The sequence below is a fragment of the Crinia signifera genome, chromosome 11 (genome assembly GCF_055691185.1).
Source record: "Crinia signifera chromosome 11, ASM5569118v1, whole genome shotgun sequence".
In the NCBI taxonomy this organism is placed as follows: Eukaryota; Metazoa; Chordata; class Amphibia; order Anura; family Myobatrachidae; genus Crinia; species Crinia signifera.
In genome coordinates, this window is record NC_139227.1 from 26466539 (window position 1) to 26490632 (window position 24094).

At 47.3% G+C, this 24094-nt stretch overlaps 1 protein-coding gene across 2 annotated transcripts; it reads right to left on the minus strand.

Annotated features, from left to right (window-relative positions):
* Positions 1–768: 768 nt before the first annotated feature.
* On the minus strand, positions 769–20624 carry LOC146046306 (NAD(P)H dehydrogenase [quinone] 1-like). 2 transcript variants are annotated; one of them, XM_083165558.1, is made up of 7 exons: positions 20401–20624; positions 16064–16228; positions 14128–14258; positions 11598–11711; positions 9736–9837; positions 1493–1819; positions 769–932 (listed from the first exon to the last, which is right to left on the minus strand). In XM_083165558.1, the coding sequence occupies exons 1-6, from the start codon at positions 20405–20407 to the stop codon at positions 1508–1510; spliced, it is 831 nt and encodes a 276-aa protein (XP_083021684.1). In that variant the 5' UTR covers positions 20408–20624; the 3' UTR covers positions 769–932; positions 1493–1507. The 2 variants fall into 2 exon arrangements, with proteins under 2 accessions (XP_083021684.1, XP_083021683.1); XM_083165557.1 differs by lacking the exon at positions 769–932 and having other exon boundaries at positions 991–1819; positions 20401–20622.
* Between the last annotated feature and the right edge of the window lie 3470 nt (positions 20625–24094).

Consider the following 24094-nt stretch of genomic DNA (forward strand, 5'->3'; position numbering starts at 1 on the left):
TTTATATCATGCTCGTCTATGATAAAATGATCTTTCTGATTGCTTAGGTTGAGTGCACACTAGGCGATATATCGTTCATACAGCCAGCACTCTGTATATCTCTAAGTGCAGCTGCTCCTGTGTACATCCAATATGTCTGTAAATTATGTCATTTCACTAATCATGTGGGAACTGCAGCACTGCAGACAGAGTCTCCACAAGGCAACCTTGGCGCCTGCCTAGGGCCTAGCAAGTCCCAATGGGCCCATATAGATATCCAGGCCATTCAAAATATTCTTAGTGAAGCATTGCGCAACTACCGTGTGATGTCATAAACATGGACCTACCCACACTCCCAAAGTCCCTGTGACTGAGCAATCAGCCAAGTATGTACCCAACCTTACACTTTATGGGGGAAATTTACTAAGATGAGAATAACACTTCACATGTGATGTTGCTATGGGCAACCAATCAGAATCTACTTGTTATTTATTTATCACCCTCTAGAAGATAGTAGACAGGATCTGATTGGTTGCCCATCGCAACATCACATGTGAAGTCTTATTCCCATCTTAGTAAATTTCCCCCTACATGTCTTACGGTTTGGCGATTTTAAACATAGCTAAAAAAAACCATCATTCCACCCCATAGTAAACCTCAGGAAGACATTGAGGTAAACGTGTTAATGTGATGTCAGCGACTGACATGGAGACAGTTACAGAAGGTAGCGATATGGTAAAGACGAAGGAACATAGTATACAATAAAATGTTCGCTTGTCTGGTACTTCGCTGAATAAAATGATGAACATGAGGATAATCCATAGCACAGTTATAAAGTTCTGTACAGATCCTATCAGAGCCGGCCAATGAAGTGCCGCTACCGGCATAGTGACATCATTGTCTAATCATGTATGGTTTCTTTGTTGGCATTGGCGTTCCACCACACATAAACCCTTTGCTGAACAGGAATAAAAGCAAGTGGTAGACTGCGCTTATTGACGACAGAGTGAGGAAAATTAAAAAGTAATTTAATTGCACAATGACATGCTACAATGTATACACATAAATCATAATATGCACAATGTAAAAAGGGGGAGAAGGGGGAGGGGGGGATGTAAAATGCTGCATCCACTGAATTTGTAATATCACCTTTGTAAGTCCACAGTTCAATGTGTAACCGGGAGATGGAATGATCCTTTAGATTTGGCCAAAGCGGTGCTCGATTAGAACTTCTTCCAGTTTTAGAATGGGGGTTGCATGCCTCCCAATTGGAATATGAAGTGGTGTTGAGACGTCCGCAGGGTGACTCTGGGTGGGTATTAGATAGGCAGCTTGCCTTCAGATGGTGAGTGCCTCACTCCAGGTCAAATGGGCCGATAGTAGTTGAAAGGTCTGGATCTCCAGTTGACTTTTGGTGGCAGATGGTGATGGTGGAGAGCAGCGTGATTAATGAATGGGCAATGAAGAGCCTGGGCCAACGCGTTTCGCCGCAATAAGCAGCTTTTTTTAAGGCCTTTGCTGAACAGTCTCACAATTGGGTGCCTTCAGCCTTCGCCTGACTGTCAGGTGGCAGAGGCTTGCCCAGGTTCTGTCCCACAGTTGGACCGTACTTGTTTTTGGATTTGGCCTCCACCACTTCATTCTTCAGCTGGAATCCATTGGCCATGCCTTCAAAGTCCTGGTTAGGAAGGAATTTGATGGGTTTCTCATCCCAGATGGTCTCCAGGCGCTTCTCCCAGCTCTTCAGCATCCCAGCGAGGGCTTCCTGAGGTAAGTGAGCCACGGCAAATGATATTTGAGGTTCCAGGACTTGGAACCCACAGAAATTCAGAATCCCGCTCTGCAAATACACAAACCATATAAGGTAACTCCTTTGGAAACCGAATGAAATGATGTCCTGGGAATTTATCCATTTTCTTGTTACAGGCAGACTCATAGCTCAGTTCTATCAATAGGAGCCAGACCCTTAATCTGAATATGTGCTTCCACAATGTGCTCACATCAGCAAATTCTAACATTGCTGCATGATTCCAATTGTATCACATTTATAAAACATATTAATGGGAGACCGGAGTTGGATGTACAAGCAGAGAAAAGGCTGCGGAAGTGGCAGAGGAGATAACGTGTCCGGAACATTCTAAAATATGATAGTTATATGCTCATTGGTTACTACAGCCAACCTCTCCTCTCTTTTCACTGCTTGATCCATCAACCCCTCTCAATCTCTTGAGATACTTTCTCATTGTTTGGGTGCAATAATCACTTCATTGGTTACTACCGTATTCAATCTAAGTACTTTAACTTACACACAAAGCCATAAACCAAACTACACCAACATACAGTACATCTCTTCTCTTATCTCAAAATGTCTCCCAACTTGTCCTCTTCACTCCTCACAGGATGTGAGAAGTAGATCTTGTGAGGAGTGAAGAGGACGAGTTGGGAGATATTTTGAGATAAGAGAAGCATTCCTAGATCCCATTCACGATTTCAGGACTTTCTTCGGGCTGCACCCACTCTTTGGAATGCCCTCACAAGCACAATAAGACTCTCCTCCAGTCTCCAAACATTCAAGCGTTCCCTGAAACCCATCTCTTCAGACAAGCTTATCAAATAACCTTTATATACCTTTCCCATCCAATCACATCCCCACAGAAAACCGAGGGCTGTTTAAGCAGGAGGTGACATAAACCTCCGAAGGTACCTGAGCTGCTGGCACTTTAAGTAGCAAGTTGCTAGGATCTGACTTGGAAGGGAGTAGCCAATCAGGGCTTAGGGTGGAGCTGTCTATGCTTAAGGAGGTAGGAAGTTAGGTTGAACTTCCTCTATGATCCAGCTTTCCTAGGAGAAGGTAGTACTGTATCATTGCTCCCTGTCCATCCTCCATCTTGTTTTATCTATTCACCCCTTTTCTATTTCACTCCTTTCTCTCCTGACTTTCTTGCTCTCTCTTTATACCATGCCCCCTCTTGTTAGGTAGTCCTGACTGCCCACGGCCTAAGTCATGCCGGTCCCGGTCATCTAGTGGGAGTTCGGGATCACCTTTGTATCCAAAGGGCAATGTAGTCCACAGTGAGAATACAGCAGTCCTGAGGGGCCTGAGGCGCAGCGTGAGGGACAGAATAAACGATGTGAGTTTTTTCACTATGACGGATTACCGGGATGCAAAGCGTCGAGGTGGCATTGGGAAGGAGGCTTTTTGCACGGGATGCAGTCAAAATCCCGACGGTCAAAATCCCGACGGTCAAAATACCGACAGCAATTGACAGAAAGTCAAAATCCCGACATGGTCAAAATCCCGACATTTAAAATCCCGACATGGTCAAAATACCGACAAGGTCAAAATACCGACATTTAAAATCCCGACAAGTTCAAAATACCGACACATAGAATGTAGACAGGTGAAAAAGTCAACATGACTTTCGGGCGACAGGTCGCGAGGTCGACATGGGTTTTTCACTGTTTCTTGACCCGACATGTGCCGACAGGCGGTATTTCATGCCCTACCATCCACTAGGGCGTGGTGGGAGAATAAAATAGTGTGCCGAGCGTAGCGAGGCACCGTGCCCGAAGCATTGCGAGCGCAGCGAGCTATGCGAGGGGCTGCGGTTGACTTCCAACTGTGTCCATGTCGACTGTGTCGACATTCAGGTAAAAAAACTGTGAAAAGCCCATATCGACCTCGCGAGCTGTCGCCCGAAAGTCATGTTGACTTTTTCACCTGTCTACATTCTATGTGTCGGTATTTTGAACTTGTCGGGATTTTAAATGTCGGTATTTTGACCTTGTCGGTATTTTGACCATGTCGGGATTTTAAATGTCGGGATTTTGACCATGTCGGGATTTTGACTTTCTGTCAATTGCTGTCGGTATTATGACCGTCGGGATTTTGACCGTCGGGATTTCATACCGAATCCTTTTGCACATATCAGAGATGGCAGACTGGTTTATTTATGTTTGCAGCGTGCTATCTGGAGACCAGGCCCCAGGAGCACATGAACATGGTGCGCTACATTTATTTATTTATTTATTTACAGTTTCTTATATAGCGCAGCAGATTCCGTTGCGCTTTACAATAGTAGACAGTGATAAGACAAACTGGGTAACAACAGACAGACTTGGAGGTAGGAGGGCCCTGCTGCAACATACATATGATGCATGCCATGTTTATGACCGAAGGGGGTACCTCGTGGCGGACCTATGACGAGGAATTCCGCCGAAAGCAGTCGGGTTCTGACATCATGAAGTTCGGCTGTAAGAATGTAGAGATTTGGATAGGGTTGCAGCGGTTTTCTTCTGCAGTGCCTCCCCCAGCTCCGGCGGCGCCTGCAGCGCCGGCGGTGCCTGCCGCCCCGGCTACCACTCGCAGGGCAGCTTCGTCCTTTTGAGGGGGCGCCGGGGGGGTCTCGGCGGGGAGGTGTTTTGCCTTTAACGGGGCGGGATGCCCAGCAGGTAATCGTTGCAGATTTAAACACCTATGCTCAAAATGCTGGGGTCCCCATGCAGTTAAGGATTGTCCGAAGCCTAAATCAGGTGGACAGGCTCCCAAGCAGGCTCCCGGGGGCCCTCCTCAGTAGGGCTCCCTCGCCTGTGAGGGTAGAGCATATGGCCAGCTGGCTGTGCAGATACCCCCTTAGAGACGCTGCGACATTTCTCGGCAGTGGCTTTGATACCGGCTTTCGCATCCCCATAGTGGGGGAGGCGCGTGCGTCAGCTACAGTCCCTACTGGGTCTGTTCCACTTTGCTTGCAGGGTCATCTCGATGGGGAGGGTATTCTGCCAAAAGCTCGAGCGCTCCCTAGCGGGTAATGTCCGGCCGCAGTTCTTTGTCCGTCTGAACGCAGAACTGAAGCGCGACCTGCGGGTTTGGGAGGTGTTTCGCCCCCCCCCCCCGGAACAGCGAAGAGATACAGCAGTTCACCGACGCTGCGGGGGGGGGATTTGGGGCCTACCTGCATGGCTCCTGGTGCGCCTCCACCTGGCCCGAAGAATGGGTAAGGGAAGGCCTCACCAGGAATATGCTGCTGCTGGAGCTTTTCCCGATAGTTGTGGCTATGGAGCTCTGGGGCGATAAGTTGACGGTGGTGCAGGCCATTAATAAGCAGAGCGCGTCCTCAATGCCGGTGGTGCGCTTGCTTGCTCGCTTAGTACTACGCTGCCTACAAGTTAACGTGCATTTTGTTGCTAGGCATGTGCCGGGTGTCGACAACTCCCTTGCAGATGCTTTGTCCAGAGGCAAATGGGCAAAGTTTTGATCCCTGGCTCCTGGAGCGGACCTGGTGGGTGAACCTTGTCCTACTTATGTTTGGCAGGTCATCAGGCCGGCATGGAGGAACTAGCCATGCGGGCTATTGCTCCTAGGACTTTAAGATGCTATCAGGCCGGCTGACTTGAATGGGAGCAGTTCAGACTGTTCGCTCCTCAGGCAGGAAAGACTCCTCGTGAGGTCATGTTAGCCTTTGTGTGGAGTTTATACTCTGGAGGCCACTCGGTGGCGACTGTCAGACGTTTGTTGGCCGGGGTGTCGTTTTTCTCATCGCTGTATGGGGAAATGGACCCGGCTAGATCTTTTATTGTTTCTCGGGCCTTGAGGGGCTGGCAGCATGCTGCACCTGTGGCTTCAGATAGTTGGCGACCGATTGATATCTCCCTTTTGCCTCCTCTCCTGGGGGCTCTTCGGGACATATGCCGCTCAGACTTTGAGGTCAAGCTCTTTCGCTTGGCCTATGCCATGGCTTTCCATGGAGCCTTCAGGGTCGGCGAGCTGGTGGCTCCCGCAAGGCCTCGACCTCCTCCGCTTCTGAGGGAGGATGTGGTTTTACAGGCCGATTTGATTTTGTGCCACTTGTGCCGCTCGAAGACTGATCAGGCTGGGAGGGGTTGCTGGCTGTCATTGTGGCAATGCTCGGTGGAGGGGATCTGCCCGGTGGAAATGGCGAACTCCTTTGCACTGGTGCGGCCCGACCTGCCTGGAGCGTCGCTGATGCACCTGGACGGTACATCGCTGACCAAGTACCAGTTCTGCCATGTCTTGGGGCGGGCGTTGGGTTCTCTTGGCCTCGTTCCGAAGGAGTTTGGTACGCACTCATTTCGGATCGGGGTGGCCACATCTGCTGCTGCGGTGGGCCATTCCGACACAGAGATTCAGTCTCTGGGTTGATGGCGTTCTGCAGCATTCCGCAGATACATTCGGCCTGGTCTATCTGTCCTGCCTGACCATGGCCCACTGGACGCATAAGTACTCGTCTCACTCTAGCGGGAGTCTTGAGGTGGTCCACTTTCCCCCAGGGGCACAATTCGGTTCAATTTCAATTTATGATGGCGTACTAGTTTACTCCGGGGGTTTTCTGTGCAGTGTGCCTCAATGTCTGGTCGGCCATGGTCTCTCCTCTCTCTTTATCTCTCTCCCTCTCTTTTATTCCATTTCCTCCACTGGTGTGCCTGTGGCACGGTGAGATTGCCTTCATATTCTTGTTAACCTGTTTACTGACATATTGCAGGTTTTCGAGATGCCAAGTCGATATGGGTGATGGGCCACTCATTCGTGCATTGGGCTTCGAGGTCTCGGGGGCTCTTGGCTAAGTGTGGGTGTCCTCGGGCCCAGCGGGTCCGATGGATCGGTGTGAGAGGAATGCGTTGGAGTGATTTGCAAAGTCTGCTGCTGACATCGTTGCGGGACTTTGGAGTCCCTGAGGTGCTGGTACTGCACCTGGGTGGCAACGACCTGGGCCATTGCACGGCCTTAGAGCTGAGGTCCGTGATTATTAGAGACCTGCACATCATTGCACAGGTGTTGCCCAGTTGTCAGTTTATCTGGTCCTCAATGGTCCCCAGGAGGGTTTGGAGGAACGCCAGGTCTGGTCCCCGCTTGGATGGCGCCCGCAAGAAGGTCAACGCTGCAGTCCAGCGTTATTTGTTAGCAAATGGCGGGGGCGTCATCCGCCATGATGGCATAGCGTTCAAGCGGGACAGCCTGTATAGACCGGACGGTGTCCATTTGAGTCAGGAAGGAATGGCCATCTTCCTTGATGATTTGTTCAGTTGGCTTAGTACTAGTGCTGTGCGTTTATAGTGGTGGCGGTGCTGCGGCTTAGGGCCTAGCTGTTGGCGGTAAAGAACGGTCTTGTATATTTGAAATCATGTGAGGATAGTGGGGTGCGCTCTCCCGGCATCGAGATGTCGTTAGCACATGCCCCTGGACAGGGGATGGGCTGCACCACCCGGACGGGTGGGTCTGATGGGAGAGTTGAACACCAGCGATGTTTGAATGGTGTGTGTGATCTTTACCCCCTCCTTTCTTTGACCGTTCTTTAGGGCCGCCTACCACTTAATAGTCAGATATATATAACTGTCAATTAATACATTTGACAATTTATTTTAAACGCCCGCACTTGTGTCTGTCTCTTTATTTTAGTGATAAGTTTAGTTGTAAGTTAAATAAGTTTGGTTAAAGTGTGCGGCAAAAAGGTTGCCGATGGTGAGTTTATGTACAGGCCAAAATATCCCCTCCCTCTTTCCATTTCATACTTTTCATCCTCCTGACCCCTGGCCAAGATTGCTGGGTCACCATATGATACAGCACACCAGGAATCTATGCAATGGGATATGGTCATTAGGTCTACAGCAACTAGGTCGACACGCATTGGGTTGACACCTCTAGGTTGACAGGCAACAAGATTGACATGGGTCAATGTCGACATTGGTCTAGGTCGACAAGGGTCTAGGTCGTCACAAACATTAGGTCAACATGGGCAAGGTCGACAGTCAAAAGGTTGACATGGGGTATTTCCCAGTTTTTTGAGCCGACATGTGCCGACAGGCGGTATTTCATTCCCTAGCATCCACTAGGGCATGTTGGGAAATAAAATAGTGTGCCCGAAGCATAGCGAGCAAAGCATTCCACTTCAAACTGTGCCCATGTCAACTGTGTCGACATTAGGGTAAAAAAAAACAGTAAAAAAACCCCCATGTCAACCTTTTGACTGTCGACCTAATGTCCTGTTGACCTAGACCCATGTCGACCTTGCTGCCTGTCGACCTAGTGGCTTCGACCCAATGCTTGTTGACCTAGTTGTTGTAGACCTAACAACCCATACCCGTAGCAATAGAGATCTTGTATCCTTGTGTAGCAATGCCTATTTCCCTATAGATTGTAAGCTTGCGAGCAGGGCCCTCCTACCTTTAAATCTCTGTAAATACCCGATTTGCTGTATTACACGCAAGTAATTAGTCATCACGAATTCCCATAAGAGCACTGGTGCAGCACTGATACTAACCCAACTTTCCTTATAATTAACCCCCACAGTAACACACCTCTAGTATTGGCAAGCACACGTACCTGCACCACCAGAATCTAGCCTGCTCTATAAGAGTAGCCACGCATACCTCCCAACTTTACAGCAGCGCTCAGTGGGACAGTCCCCGAAACTTGGGGGCGTGGCGTGACCACAATGGGGTGTGGGCTATAAATCGCTTCACTCCCGTGAGGCCACGCCCCATTTTTCTGCTATGAGGGCATGGTCAGCGGCTCTATGAGCTGCTGCCCATGCCCCCGGCCCCTCTTCCTGTAGGAATAGATGTTGTGTGTGCATGCGCACAGCTTTTATTCACCATGTGACAGGGGGGACTCACAACTGCCCCCCCCCCCCCTCCCCTCGCCACTTGACACTGCTGGCTCGGGGCGGAACGAGGGAACGTCCCCATAAGATGGGACAGTTGGGAGGTATGGACATGTCTGTCACATCTTACTATTATATCAGTCACTTCCTGGCAGGGAGACAAACAAAACAATCCCCTAACACAAGACATCTTTGGGTATGGGTCATAGGGTCGACTCAATGAAGGTCAACATACATTAGGTCCACCACTGAAGGTCGACAGGTCTTAGGTTGAAACCTGATATAGGTCGATATGGCTAAGGCCGACAGGGTAGAAAGGTCGACAGTCTAAAGGTTGACGTGAGTTTTCACATTTTTTCTCGATGTTGACCTAGTCGTCATGGACACCGCCTAATTGTACTCCATCCCCTAGCACGGGTACTACTATATTCTATTCTCCCACCATGCTGTAGTGGATGGTAGGGTATGAAATACCGCCGGTCGGCACAAGTTGGCTCAAACAAAACGGGAAAAACTCATGTCGACCTTCCCATTATTGACCTAATGCTTGTGTTAACATTCCGACCCTTCTGACCTTAACCATGTCGACCAATTTCAGGTGTCGACCTACAGATGCAGCGCCTCTTATTCTTACCCAGGGATCGCCAGAATCAGTCCGCTGGCGATCGCCGGCGGAGAGGCGCTCCATCTGACTGGAACGCACGTGCGTCTCACATGCACGCGCGTTCCAGTTGACGGGGGGACGGGAACCCTGTCCGTTTCCGCTTCAGGGAGACGGACAGAGTTAGGGGGAGGGGGTGCGGCAAGGCGGCGAGGACCCGGGGCGACCGTTGTTGAGGCTGCGGGGACCCGGGGGGGGGGGCCCTGTTGTAAGGGGACGCGCGCACATCTCGTGCGCGCGCGTCCCCTTACGGCAGCTGGCGGGGGATGGCGGATGGCGATTCTTCCGCCATCCACTGCAAAGATGACTCCCGCTCCATCTGTACGCCCTGTTGACCTTCAGTGATCGACCCATGTATGTTGGCCTTCATTGGGTAGACCCAATAACCGTGTCCATTCCAGCTCCAACCTGCTGGGCAGGAGAAAACGCCGGCATGGCGGCTGATAAAATGGCACAGCGATGAAGTGGGCACCATACCTGCAGTGACCATAAAATAACATTTATGTCTCCTTTCATCCCTTTAGTTGAGTACATTGTCTCCGGGCCACCAGTGGTGAATGACAGAATGGCTTTCTTATTCTGTTAGAAACAGAGAAAAAGGTCAAATAAAATATATATATATTCATATAGTTATAAATATCTCTAAAATATCTGACACTGTCCACAGGGCTCGCGGTTTTGTTGGATGTCAATGATGGTGGATCCCCAGCAGTAGAGAACCAAAGGCAAAGGTGAGGATCAACAGTCAATAGGTCAATCATGAATGATCGACAGGTACAAGGTCGACATGTGACAAAGATTGACATTCAGTAGGTCAACACAAGCAAAAGTTCAGCGTCACAATGAACTTGAGTTTTTCACTGTTTTTTGGTGTCAATGCATACCCTGGCATGGGGCATTTGGTACACCATGCTTCGAGCTTTGCTGTCACAGTTACATGTGTTATATACTGGCGTGTAGCTGCCATCAGGGCCGGATTATAATGGGGGCACAAGGGGTCAGTACCCCTGGGCCCCCCTCTAGCTAGGGACCCACTGTGGTTGGCATGTATTTAAAAAAAAAATTTAGCTAAAGGTTTTGTGCATGGGAGTGGGGTAGTGCTGCAGCTTCACCTATCTGCCAATATGACGATGATTAATGGTGCTGAGCATCAGGAGCCAAGGCACACTGACTGTAAAGGCCCCCTTACACTTGTCAACTTATTTTCTCAACAAATTGAACCTGATTGACTCGAGATTTATCCTATGTGCAGGAGGATCAATCTCTTCCAATCTTTTGGTTATACCCAATGGCACAGGATTGTGGATTGTGTCCTACACATCAGGCACATAAGATTTTGTCAGACGGCACAGCAGATCTTGTCAGATAAATTGACTCAAATTGGATCAAATCTCACAAAATCTCACAAGTGTAAGGGGCCCTTAAGAGTGTGCAGTGCATTACTGGGAGTTGACAAAGTCCCATGACACTTTGCACCAGAGGACAGAGGCTGAGATGTTGTGCTGAGCTCTGATTGGTGGAACTCATTACATGCTTCTCAGGCCCATGGAGAACAGCAGCAGCAGCCTAGTCATGGGAGGGTTTTTTAATCAGAGGCAGCACTGGGACTGTGAGGTCTCCTACAGAGTAAGGTGCAGAGGGACAAACACAGGCTTTTCATGTGGTATGTATGTATGTATGTATGTATGTGTGTGTATATATATAGATAGATAGATAGATAGATAGATAGATAGATACGTGGTTCCCGGCACTCCAAGATACACATGACAAATGCCTGGGTGCTGCACTCAAAGAAATGGTTCTATCCTTGAAAATGGAGTAAAATCCGAAATGTTGGAGCTGATTGCGTCTGCGTAGTCATTTTTGTGAAGTCCAAAGGAGTGCCACTTTCCACACATCTATATATATATATATATTTATATATATATATATATATATATATATCCCCTGAAGTTACCCATTGACCAAGTTTATACTGCAGCCTAGCAGTCCATAGAGAGCCAAGGTCCATAGAAGCCAAGGTGCAGCCTAGCAGTCCATAGAGAGCCAAGGTCCATAGAAGCCAAGGTGCAGCCTAGCAGTCCATAGAGCGCCAAGGTCCATAGAAGCCAAGGTGCAGCCTAGCAGTCCATAGAGCGCCAAGGTCCATAGAAGCCAAGGTGCAGCCTAGCAGTCCATAGAAGCCAAGGTGCAGCCTAGCAGTCCATAGAGCGCCTAGCAGTCCATAGAAGCCAAGGTGCAGCCTAGCAGTCCATAGAGCGTATGAGATACGGAATGTGGCTTCATCAGGAAATTCTAGGCTGTGGAGTTAGCACATGAAGGCATTGATGTTACATTACCTTGAATGGTCCTTCGGAATACATTGTCTGAAAAGTGAATGCGAAACCCATACAGCACACTCGCTCCACCCATCCTTTCATTATGGCCGGCATATTAAACCAATATAAGGGAAACTGTGAAGAAAGGACAAATGCTGACTTAGTAATACAACCCTACCATCATAGTGCACCCGACATAGAGACAAACACTGACAATGTGGTAAGTACTATGCAAAAGATGATCATTCACCAGTGGTGGACTGGTGGACTTCCCTCTATGCATGAGCCTTAGGGGTGACACTGCGTGGGGGAGGGGGGGGGGGGGTGTCATATAATGAAGGCACCATATGGTGAGCTAAAGATGTGGCTACTGAATAACTGCACTAGATTAACATATATTTAATAATAATTAAAAAATTAGAAAGACAATGTGACTGGCCAGTCAATATAGAACACAATACTGGTGTTAAACTGATTATATCAAAGCCAGTTAGTAAGGATACAGTAGTTTGATGGATTATATTATTCTGACTCTAAAGCTGACCATACATTTACTGATTTATTGTCAGATCGGGCTGGTTGGAACTTGGAGCAAAAACCTGGTAATATCTGATGGACAGTTTGTCAGTTTTCCAGCATTTCCAAGCAAATTATCAACAGCCTTTTTCTCTTGATCCTCCTGATCCATTACCAGGTTTTTGTTCCAACCAGCCAGATCTGACAATAAGGGGGAGATTCTCTAAGGTGAAAATGCGGTAAAAACCCCGTTATCGGGGGTTTTACCACATTTCGGGATGTTCTAAGCATCCCCCGCCGTGTTACCACGGTGGGGGGCATCGCCAGAAAGATCTGGCAATGCCCCATAGAAGCCAATGGGCTTCTAACGCGAACCCACCGCCGCCCCGCACGGACCCCCCGCCGCCACCTCCCCCCTCACCTGTGTCCGGGCAGCACAGAGCTGTGCTGCCCGGACCTGTGACCTCCTCCCTGCACTGATCCTCTTCCGGGTGCAGGGAGGAGGAGAGCCCGGCGCAGCAGCGCCGGGTGTGGGAGGGAGGGGGGAGCCGCCGGGACCTGCTGGGACCCGGCGACTCTCACCGCAAAGGACAGCTCTTAACGCAAGAGCTGTCCTTTGCTATAATTATCGCATATGTTAGAACATATGCGATAATTATAAATGCGAAGAGAGGCGAAGGGGGGCGGAGAGTTTTAGAGAATCTCCCCCTAAATTTGTAGATGTATGGCCAGCTTCATGGTCAAAGATGGATAATGTCCCATGCATTAAGGCAGTGGTTCCCAAACTGTGTGCCGTGGCACCCTGGGGTGCATTGGGGGACTTGCAGGGGTGCCCTGGGTTGATGGTCCAGGACCGATTCAAGTTATTTATGTCAAATATAATAGTCAAATTATGGACAAACTGAAGTAAATATTGTCCGTTACCACAAAACTGATCCTAAGGATGCGATATAAACACAATTTATTTAACTTCATTTTTCTTTCTGACTTTTTCCATGAGAAACCTTAAGCCTAGCGGTGGTGAGAAAAAATTCATGATGCTTTGGGGTGCCGTGATTCAAAAAAGTTTGGGAACCCCTGCATTAAGGTATGAACTGAGGGTTAATAAAGATGAAGAAACAACTCTGTTTGCAGTCTTGTCCTTGTTATTGGTTTTGTGAGTACCCACATGTGACTGCTGCTTGACTAACAAGTCTGATCGTATGAAGTCTGATCGTATGAACTGTATGTAATTTATACTAATTCATTTATTTTATTTATTCAATATTTGGTTTGTCGAACACACTATGAACCATAAGCACATAAGCTGCCTCCTCTGTAGCTTGCCTCTTTTTGTAATCAAAGTCACCACAATGGGCGGAAGTTCTATGAGCAGAGTCACACCTACTAACAGTCCTGATTGTCATTATCAGAAAAGGGTGTGGCTTACCTTGCCTGGGTGGGGTGAGGGCAGATGTGGGTGTGGCTTTGATGTGGTGCCTGATTCGTCATGAATGTTGGCAGCTATATTGACATCATAATCCCTTAGCAAATGAAGATTATTGCATGCATGGGCACGTTTTCGTTTACTGAATGTGATTTTAGGGAAACATCTGGATGTAATTTTGCTATTTTTTTGGAGGGGGGTGGGGTATCATAGTAACCTGTGCAAATTTTATGCAAATTGTACCCTATTACATGTGCGATTTGTGCACGAGTTTATGCACTTTTGACTCCCCCCCCCCCCAAAAAAAAGGTTTAAAAAATCACACCCTAATAAATGTGCCTCCCCATCTTCGATAGAACTCCCATCTTAGTAAATTTCCCCCTTTTTGGTTGGGTGTGGTACATGGGTCCGACAGTCGGGATCCCATCTGGCCAGACCCAGACAGCATGGTGAGCGCAACTAAGCCCCTTGCGGGCTCGCTGTGCTCCCTATTCTTTTCTGACAATCGGGATCCCAATGTCGGGTAAATGCTTGTCAGGATCCCAACTGTCGGGACCCCGTCCGGCACCCTTTTGGTTGGGATGCTGCACTCTAACACTGCAAATGTACCTGGAAAATAACGAGGTCGGCTTTTTCAATCTTCTTCTGCTCTTCAACAATGTCTGTGGCGAGGCGCCCTTCCTTCCACGCGTCATAACTCTCTGAGCCATACTTGAAGTGTTTTGGGTCCTTTGGTTTACCTGTGTAAGAATGCCAGGAAATAACAATGGCAGATGTATTGTAACCTTGGGAGCCAATCAGGGGGGGATTTGCTACTATATTGGACCCATCACTGATACCCAGGGAAGGCAGCCAGTTTATGGGATGAGCCCAAACCTGCCGACATAACAGAACATAAAATCAGAGAGGAAAAATAGCCATGGAAAAGATCTGCCCAGGTCATGCCGTATCCGTAACAGCTAAGCCATGTAAATCATTGGTGGTCAACAACCCTGCACATTACCAAATGGCTGAACTGCAGTAAAACAGGTTTGGCCTCACTACTCCCCCAATCACGGCACTGTGAGAGTGTGACTGCCCCCAGCCAGGTTCCCCCACACAGTTTGCTGCTTACCCACTGTTGCATGCTCCCCCACCCACCACCGCAATACCCTTGAGCTCACGAGTTGGACAGCAGGACAGTCCCAAAAAAATGGGACTGACAACCCCCCCCCCCATTAGGCTGACCTAGGGACATTGGAGAGATTGCATCCCCCCCTGCAAACTGGAATGCTTATCTGTTAGAATTATTGTGCAGGGCTAAGGTAAAGGATTCGCCAGCTCCACCTCACCATTACAGGTGTTCCACCCCCCCCCCCTTCCCCCCATACTTTAACCCTTTTACAAGATATTGACTTTGCTGTATTTGCAATGGGATCTTCAGACATTTTTTATAAAAGAGGATCAGTTATACAGTAAAGCGTACCACCCAACCTTATCCTCTTTTGAATCGGACCTGCTGCTTCGGGGGCATGGCAAGCTCAAAAGAGGGTGGAGCCACTGGAAGGTAGAGGGAGTGTTCTCTTATGTGATCTGAACGGACCGCACATGCATGGTCGCACCGGGACTGATCCGTTTCAAAGTCCCGGTGCGACCTTGCATTTGCAGTCTGAAAGCGGTGTCAGATATATGACCATGTACTGATAATACAACATTAATTAAAAATTAATTGAATCCAGAACAGTGATGTTACATTATATTACATTATATTACCTATTACAGGTACATTATATTACCTATTACCGGTACATTATATTACCTATTACATTATATTACCTATTACCAGTGCATTATATTACCTTTTACCGGTACATTATATTACCTATTACATTATATTACCTATTACCGGTACATTATATTACCTATTACATTATATTACCTATTACATTATATTACCTATTACCGGAACATTATATTACCTATTACATTATATTACCTATTACCGGTACATTATATTACCTATTACATTTTATTACCTATTACCGGTACATTATATTACCTATTACATTATATTACCTATTACCGGTACATTATATTACCTACTACATTATATTACCTATTGCTGGTACATTATATTACCTATTACCAGTGCATTATATTACCTATTACCGGTACATTATATTACCTATTACCGGTACATTATATTACCTATTACATTATATTTCCTATTACCGGTACATTATATTACCTATTACAGGTACATTATATTACCTACTACATTATATTACCTATTACATTATATTACCTATTACCGGTACATTATATTACCTACTACATTATATTACCTATTACCGGTACATTATATTACCTACTACATTATATTACCTATTACATTATATTACCTATTACCGGTACATTATATTACCTATTACATTATATTACCTATTACCGGTACATTATATTACCTACTACATTATATTACCTATTACATTATATTACCTATTACCGGTACATTATATTACCTACTACATTATATTACCTATTACATTATATTACATTATATTACCTTTGATGTCGGCACGTGACAAGACCGGGTTGAATTTCATCTCATAGAGGTCTGACACTAAGACATTCCACCCACTCTTCTTCAGAGACGCTACCGCTGCTTCCTTCATGGCATAATTAAAGGACGTCCGCTCCTGGTGAGCTAAGACAATCAGCGCTGTTCTGGCTAAGTAAAGGCATGTACAAGACAAATTATTACACACATAATATAGAATATAGGCATATGAGACTGGGGTAAATTACATTTGAAAGGCTGTTTCCGGTCAGGAACAGGGTTTATTGTTATCTCACCCCCCCACCCCACCCCCCAACCATGCCACTTTGAGCTGATCCCGTGGCGCGGGTAGATCTGGGCACTAATATTAAATGTCACTTTTTTTCAAATCAATAATAATGTGAGGTTAAAGTGACAGTTCTAACTGTGTGATAGATTAATTATTTATAATATTTGTGGGCATCTTTATTTGGAGATATTATACTATTTGAACCCCAAATAAATGCTCTCCTAAGAATCGGGGTACATGGATATGGGAATATATCTGGATCAATTAAAGGCATTTGTAAAAACAATGAATTACTCTAAAAACCAAAAAAAAACCTGGTCCAGACTCAAAAAGCACCCCAATAAACATGTCCTGTACCTTGTACCCCCATTTCCATTACCTTTCACACTAAAACTGACATCTCATTATTGGCTAATTAGAAATAAGTCCCATTTATATCCAAAAATAGGGATTCTTCCCAACTTTTCACCTTCTCAGAGTAAGTGAAGAGAATTTGCAATAAACCCTATGGTGAATTATCACGCGAATAAAAATATGGCTCCAATAAAGGGGTTTGCGAAAATGGTGCATTTTTGCTATTTTTACAGCGAAAAATGGGTTATCGACGCTAATAGGATACCTATTTATATTTTATAGAAATGTGTTGTTATTATTTTAATAATCAATTTTTATGTTTTGTGCAAGAGTTGAACAAGGAGTCAGGATATGCAGCCAGGGATATATACAACATACAGTATAATCATCCTTGCTGTCATCCACAGGTGAGCAGAGAAGTGAGGCCCACCAGGCATTTCCCCAGCACACCAGTGGGCCAGTCCAACTATAGGAATAATTAATCCAACCCATTAAATAACATTCTCCATTAAATTATTCCTTTTTGTTCCCAAAAAGTACATTTTATTGAGTTTTGCACAATAGTTTGGGGAGGGGCGCACAAGAGAAAAACAAAAGCCAGGGCACATTTCTAAAACAAATATTTTGCCTACCATGTTCAGCAAATTACCAAATGATGTAATATGACTTTTAGTTCGGTAACAGCCAAGGGGAAGAATATTGGGGATTATTCAGACCTAATCGCATAGAACATTTTTTAGCAGATGGATAAAACCATGTTGCACTGCAGGTGGGGCAAATGCAGGGTCAGATTAAGCACGGGCATACTTGCCTACTTTTGAAAACTAGTTTCAGGGAGATTATAGTTGGTAGCATAATTTTGCACAACGCCCAATTGAGGGGGTGTGCCTTGCTCCGACCAAAGGGGCGTGTCTAGTTCCATATATGGAGAAATTGTGAACGTGGCACCTAGAAGCGTGGGTGTGTACTGCTACATCTATGAGGAAATTTATAAAATGACTTATACATACCTCCCAACTTCTTGGGAGCCGGAGGAGGGACAGGGGACTGCGTGCCTTAGGCGCGCCAGAACATTTCATAGGCCCCCATTTTGATGCTATGGGGGCATGACCCAGAGGCTCTGTGAGCCTCTAGTCATGCCCCCAGCCCCCTGGCTGTGGGAATAGAGGCTGTGCGCAAGCGCACAGCGTTTATTCACCGCTGCTCACGAGCCAACAGGGGGGACTCCCAACAGCCCCCCCTCGCCGCTGGACACTGCCGGCCGCGGGAGGGACGCGGGAATGTCCCCCAAAACCGGGACATTCCCGCAGTTTTCGGGACTGTTGGGAGGTACTGTATGCTTATATCCAAATGTAGATAAGCCCCAAAGCAGTTAGTAAGAGCTACTATACTTACATAGTGGGGTTCATACAGGGAGCTGGCTGGGGGGAAATGCACTGAATGGGGGCAGAGTGGGGCACATGCAGAGAACGGGGGAGAAGGCTGGGGGAAATGCACTGAATGGGGGCAGAGTGGGGGACATGCAGAGAAGGGGGAGCAGGCTGGGGGAAATGCACTGAATGGGGGCAGAGTGGGGGACATGCAGAGAAGGGAATGGGATCATTCGTCAGACTGCATTTAGGTCTACAGTCATTAGGTCGACCCCACTAGGTCGACTTGCAGGAAGGTCGACATGACTTAAGGTCGAATTTGCATAAAGGTCGACATGAGGAAGGTCGACTGGTCATAAGGTCGACATGAGTTTTTCACTGTTTTTTTATCCGAATGTCGACACAGTCGACATGGACACAGTTGGCAATGAGAATCGGACCCTCGCATCGCTCGCTTCGCTCGCAATGCTTCGGGCACGGTGCCTCGCTGCGCTCGGCACACTATTTTATTCTCCCACCACGCCCTAGTGGATGGTAGGGCATGAAATACCGCCTGTCGGCACATGTCGGCTCAAAAAACAGTGAAAAACCCATGTCGACCTTATGACCAGTCAACCTTCCTCATGTCGACCTTTATGCAAATTCGACCTTAAGTCATGTCGACCTTGGCCCATGTCGACCTTAAGTCAGGTCGACCTTCCTGCCAGTCGACCTAGTGGGGTCGACCTAATGACTGTAGACCTAAGTTCATTCTAATAGATGACCGCATCCCCAGAGAAGGGGGAGCAGGCTGGTGGAAATGCACTGAATGGGGGCAGAGTGGGGGGCATGCAGAGAAGGGGGGAGAAGGCTGGTGGAAATGCACTGAATGGGGGCAGAGTGGGGCACATGCAGAGAAGGGGGGAGCAGGCTGGTGGAAATGCACTGAATGGGGGCAGAGTGGGGGGCATGCAGAGAAGGGGGGAGAAGGCTGGTGGAAATGCACTGAATGGGGGCAGAGTGGGGCACATGCAGAGAAGGGGGGAGCAGGCTGGTGGAAATGCACTGAATGGGGGCAGAGTTAGGGGCATGCAGAGAAGGGGGGAGAAGGCTGGTGGAAATGCACTGAATGGGGGCAGAGTGGGGCACATGCAGAGAAGGGGGGAGCAGGCTGGTGGAAATGCACTGAATGGGGGCAGAGTGGGGGGCATGCAGAGAAGGGGGGAGAAGGCTGGGGGAAATGCACTGAATGGGGGCAGAGTGGGGGGCATGCAGAGAAGGGGGGAGAAGGCTGGTGGAAATGCACTGAATGGGTGCAGAATGGGGCACATGCAGAGAAGGGGGGAGAAGGCTGGGGGAAATGCACTGAATGGGGGCAGAGTGGGGGGCATGCAGAGAAGGGGGGAGCAGGCTGGGGGAAATGCACTGAATGGGGGCAGAGTGGGGGACATGCAGAGAAGGGGGAGCAGGCTGGGGGAAATGCACTGAATGGGGGCAGAGTGGGGGACATGCAGAGAACGGGGGAGAAGGCTGGGGGAAATGCACTAAATGGGGGCAGAGTGGGGCACATGCAGAGAAGGGGAAGCAGGCTGGGGGAAATGCACTGAATGGGGGCAGAGAGGGGGACATGCAGGGATGCAGAGAAGGGGGGGGGGGCAGGCTGGGGGAAATAGATTGAATGGGGGCAGAGTGGGGGACATACAGAGAGGGGGGAGCAGACCTGTACTATTTACTGCAGTCAAGATCTCAGTATCACCCTTCACACTAGAGCAGGTAAGACAAGTTATTTGTTTAGTCTTCTGTCTTGTCGGCCCCCACACATTTTCACCTCACCAAATCTGGCCCTCTTTGCAAAAAGTTTGGACACCCCTGAATTAGAGAGTGAATTGGCCTTTGTGAGTGAACCAGAATAACCCCCTGTGACTGTGCCTGCTGAAGACTAATTACCTTCAGTGTGAATCACCTGCACTTTCCTCTGTTACAAGATAGCCTGATACCACTACAGACAGTGCAATTAACCTCTGGTCTCCCAGCTGTGATTCAGCACCAGTGTTTTCATATCTTTCCTTGTGCACATTCTGCAGGGCCGTTTGTTTGTTGTTGCTGGAGCAGAGTCAGACTCAGGCCGTTGTGAGCTGTTCTGCTTCTGGCGGTGCGTGCTGATAGGTGAGAGCTGTGCGTACAGTAACAGTGGTTGTATTTCAGCTGCTAGTATTCCTACTGTCGTCTTATTTATTGCACTTGTGCCATGGGGCAAATCTGGCACGCAGGGATAACCCCATGTTTACAGGTAATTTGTGTGAAGCAGCAGGTAGTGGAAACATTGAGCTTGAAGGCATTGTGTTACATACCAGCCATAATTCCTATATGATCCTCTTCGGGGAAGCCGTCCGGGTCTTGCTCAGTTCCAGCCGAGTGCTGACAAAGTGAGAAAGATGGCTGGCTTTATATAGCAGCATCAGCAGGCTGCCGATCCCAGTCACACAAGTAGTGCTTCATCGTGACAGAGGTTAGAAGTAAGAGTTGTTATGTTTATAACCCTATGATAAGGGAACACTCCCTCTCTCTGCCTGTAGTTGTACAACAGACGTAATAGCCAACACCAGCCAGGGATCACACAGACCTGTTCTTGCAGGCCCTGGTCTGACCCCCACCCCCTTCCCGGGCAGCAGCAGGGGCGCACACACATGTACAGCTTGATAAATCTGTCCTTAAATGTCCTGGGTAATTATTAATAGTATTCATTCACCTGGTTGTGTTTCCTTACAATAACTTGTCATATACTGACTGCTCAACCTGACCCCAAATGCAGTCCCGTTGCAGCTGGTGAAAAAAACATAGGTTTCACTAAAGCTGTTTTGGGGAGTTCTTGTGTTTTTTATTGGGCTATCCTAACAGCCACCCTGCCCCCTCCCCCCAAAAAAGTGAAAAATTGCTTTATTGTGTTATCGAGGTTAATAGTATACTACTTGCACACTAGCAATGCACCCACAGGGTTTTGTTCTTAGATCTTAATTGGAATCTGATGTGTTTTGACCTATATGGTTTGAAGCCGATTAGGTCCAAAATAGCCACAAAAAGTATTGTAGCAGTTCCGAGAGAACTGAGGAAGAGGAGGGGCGAGAACCAGGTAGGAGAAATAGGAGGGTGGGAGAACAGAGTTGAAAAAAAGGGGAGGTGGAATTAGGTTCTAAGGGTATCTTAATTGCCAATAGTGCTAAAGGCAGCATTTTAATATTTGTAGGGTTTAAACAGCTAAGACTTGCTATGAATGTTGGAATACTTGGCTGTGAATGTTGGGATACTTGGCTATGAATGTCGGGATAATAGGCTGTGAATGTAGGAAGACTTGGCTATGAATCTGGGATACTTGGTTGCAAATGTTGGGATGCATGTTGACCTTCCTATTGTCGACCCAATGACCATATTCCTGGGGGATGCAGTTGAATTCCCGGCAGTCGAAGTCCCGACGCCGGAATCCCGGCACTTTGTCCCTCTGTGGGCGTCCACGACACCCACATTGAATGTTAGGATACTTGGCTGTGAATATTGGAAGACTTGGCTGTGAATGTCAGAATAATAGGCTATGAATGTAGGAAGACTTGGCTATGAATGTTGGGACACTTTGCTATTATGTTGGAAGACTTGGCTGTGAATATTGGAAGACTTGGCTGTAAATGTCGGGATACTGGTCTGTGAATGTTGGAAAACTTGGCTATGAATGTTGGTAGACTTAGCTATGAATGTTGGAAGACTTGGCTGTGAATGTTGGAAGACTTGGCTGTGAATGTTGGAAGACTTGGCTGTGAATGTTGGAAGACTTGGCTATGAATGTTGGTAGACTTGGCTCTGAATGTTGGAAGACTTGGCTATGAATGTTGGAAGACTTGGCTGTGAATGTTAGGATATTTGGCTGTGAATATTGGAAGACTTGGCTGTGGGGTATGGGTCATAGAGTCGACAAGAGGAAGATCAACATGTATTGGGTCGAACACTGAAGGTCTACAAGCATCAAGGTTGACACACTTGAATGTCAACTTGGTGTTAGGTAGACAGGGTCATTAGGTCGACACATGCATTAAGTCGACATGGGCTAGGTCAACAGTCAAAAGATCGACATGGGGTTTTCACTTTTGACATGGGCACTAAAAAGTGCACTGCGATCCCTTGCATGACTGGCCGCGCTCACCCTGCTCCGGGAACACTATTTTCTTCTCCCGCCGCGCCTTAGTGGATGGTAGAGCATGAAAAACAACATGTCGGCTCAAAAAAAAAAAGTGAAAAACCCCATGTCGACATTTTGACTGGCGACTTAGCCCATGTCGACCTATTGACCCTGTCGACCTAACCCTATGTCAACCTTCAGGTGTGTCAACCTGGACACACTTGGGTGTGAATGTTGGAAGACTTGCCTATAAATGTTGGGATACTTGGCTTGGCTATGAATGTTGGAAGACTTTGGAATGTTGGAAGACTTGGGAATGTAGGATGACTTGGGAATGTTGGAAGACTTGGCTGGGAATGTTGGGATACTTGGCTATGGATGTTGTAAGACTTGGCTGGGAATGTTGGGATACTTGGCTATGAATGTTGGAAGACTTGGCTATAAATGTTGGAAGATTGCTATGAATGTTGGAAGACTTTGGAGTGTAGGAGGACTTTGGAATGTAGGAGAACTTGGGAATGTAGGAGAACTTGGGAATGTAGGAAGACTTGGCTGGGAATGTTGGGATACTTGGCTATGAATGTAGGAAGACTTGGCTGGGAATGTTGGGATACTTGCCTATGAATGTTGGAAGACTTGGCTATAAATGTTGGAAGACTTGGCTATAAATAATGGAAGACTTGGCTATAAATGTTGGAAGACTTTGGCGTGTAAGAGGACTTTGGAATGTAGGAGAACTTGGGAATGTAGGAAGAATTGGCTGGGAATGTTGGGATACTTGGCTATGAATGTAGGAAGACTTGGCTTGGAATGTTGGGATACTTGGCTGTGAATGTAGGAAGACTTGGGTTACAGAGTGGCCTAAATGATACCCACCAGCCTTGCACTGTGTTATTAGGGTGAGGTGACCGGGATAATCATTATTCTTTCCTACTGACTCCTCTTGTGATTTCGCACACAACTTATATGGTGCTCCGCTATAGAATTTCATGGCAGATCAGAAGCATTCCCTTCCTAGACATCACTAACAAAGGCCATGCTATTGGGTGCAGCAGGAATGCCTCCGATGCTGCCAGCACTAACCAATGTCGGCTCCCCTGCTGGGTCACGTCGTCTGCTGCTTACTGTAGATCATTAGCTCAACAGTGTCTAGGTCGACAGCCAAAAATCAACCACTTTCAGTCGATACATAGAAGAGGTCGACAAGCATTATATTGACATGGTCAAAAAGTCAACACAAGCAAAAAAAGGAAGTAACATAGGGGGTTATTCAGAGTTGATCGGACGACTGCCCATGCATAGGGATCGACGCGTGCATGCGCTAGGCCAGACAGCAAAACTATTAGAGAAGAATCTAATAAATATTTCACTGTCAGAAAGTCGGCGTTTGGGGCTGGTAACCGTCAGTTTTATGGGAGTGTCCGGAAGAAGGGTTTTCATTCTGTCTGGGCAGCGGCTTTCTTCTCGCAGTCCTCAGCAAATTTGCAGATCAGCAATCTGAATCAGGCCCATAAACTTATGAACGTAGATCTGTAATTATTGTGCTTTGTACAAAACACAGGTAATGTACAGCTTGTTGTATGTACTGCATGCTTACACCTGCAGTCATTAATGTACAGCTTGTTGTATGTACTGCATGCTTACACCTGCAGTCATTAATGTACAGCTTGTTGTATGTACTGCATGCTTACACCTGCAGTCATTAATGTACAGCTTGTTGTATGTACTGCATGCTTACACCTGCAGTCATTAATGTACAGCTTGTTGTATGTACTGCATGCTTACACCTGCAGTCATTAATGTACAGCTTGTTGTATGTACTGCATGCTTACACCTGCAGTCATTAATGTACAGCTTGTTGTATGTACTGTATGCCTACA

What these genes read in the sequence shown, in the direction of transcription:
- LOC146046306 (XM_083165558.1), bottom strand. An exon ending in CCGACCTCGTTATTTTCCAG is followed by an intron (nt 11,712 to 14,127) that starts GTACATTTGCAG and finishes CTTTCTTCACAG; the next exon opens with TTTCCCTTATATTGGTTTAA. An exon ending in TTATTTTATGGTCACTGCAG is followed by an intron (nt 1,820 to 9,735) that starts GTATGGTGCCCA and finishes GTGTATTTGCAG; the next exon opens with AGCGGGATTCTGAATTTCTG.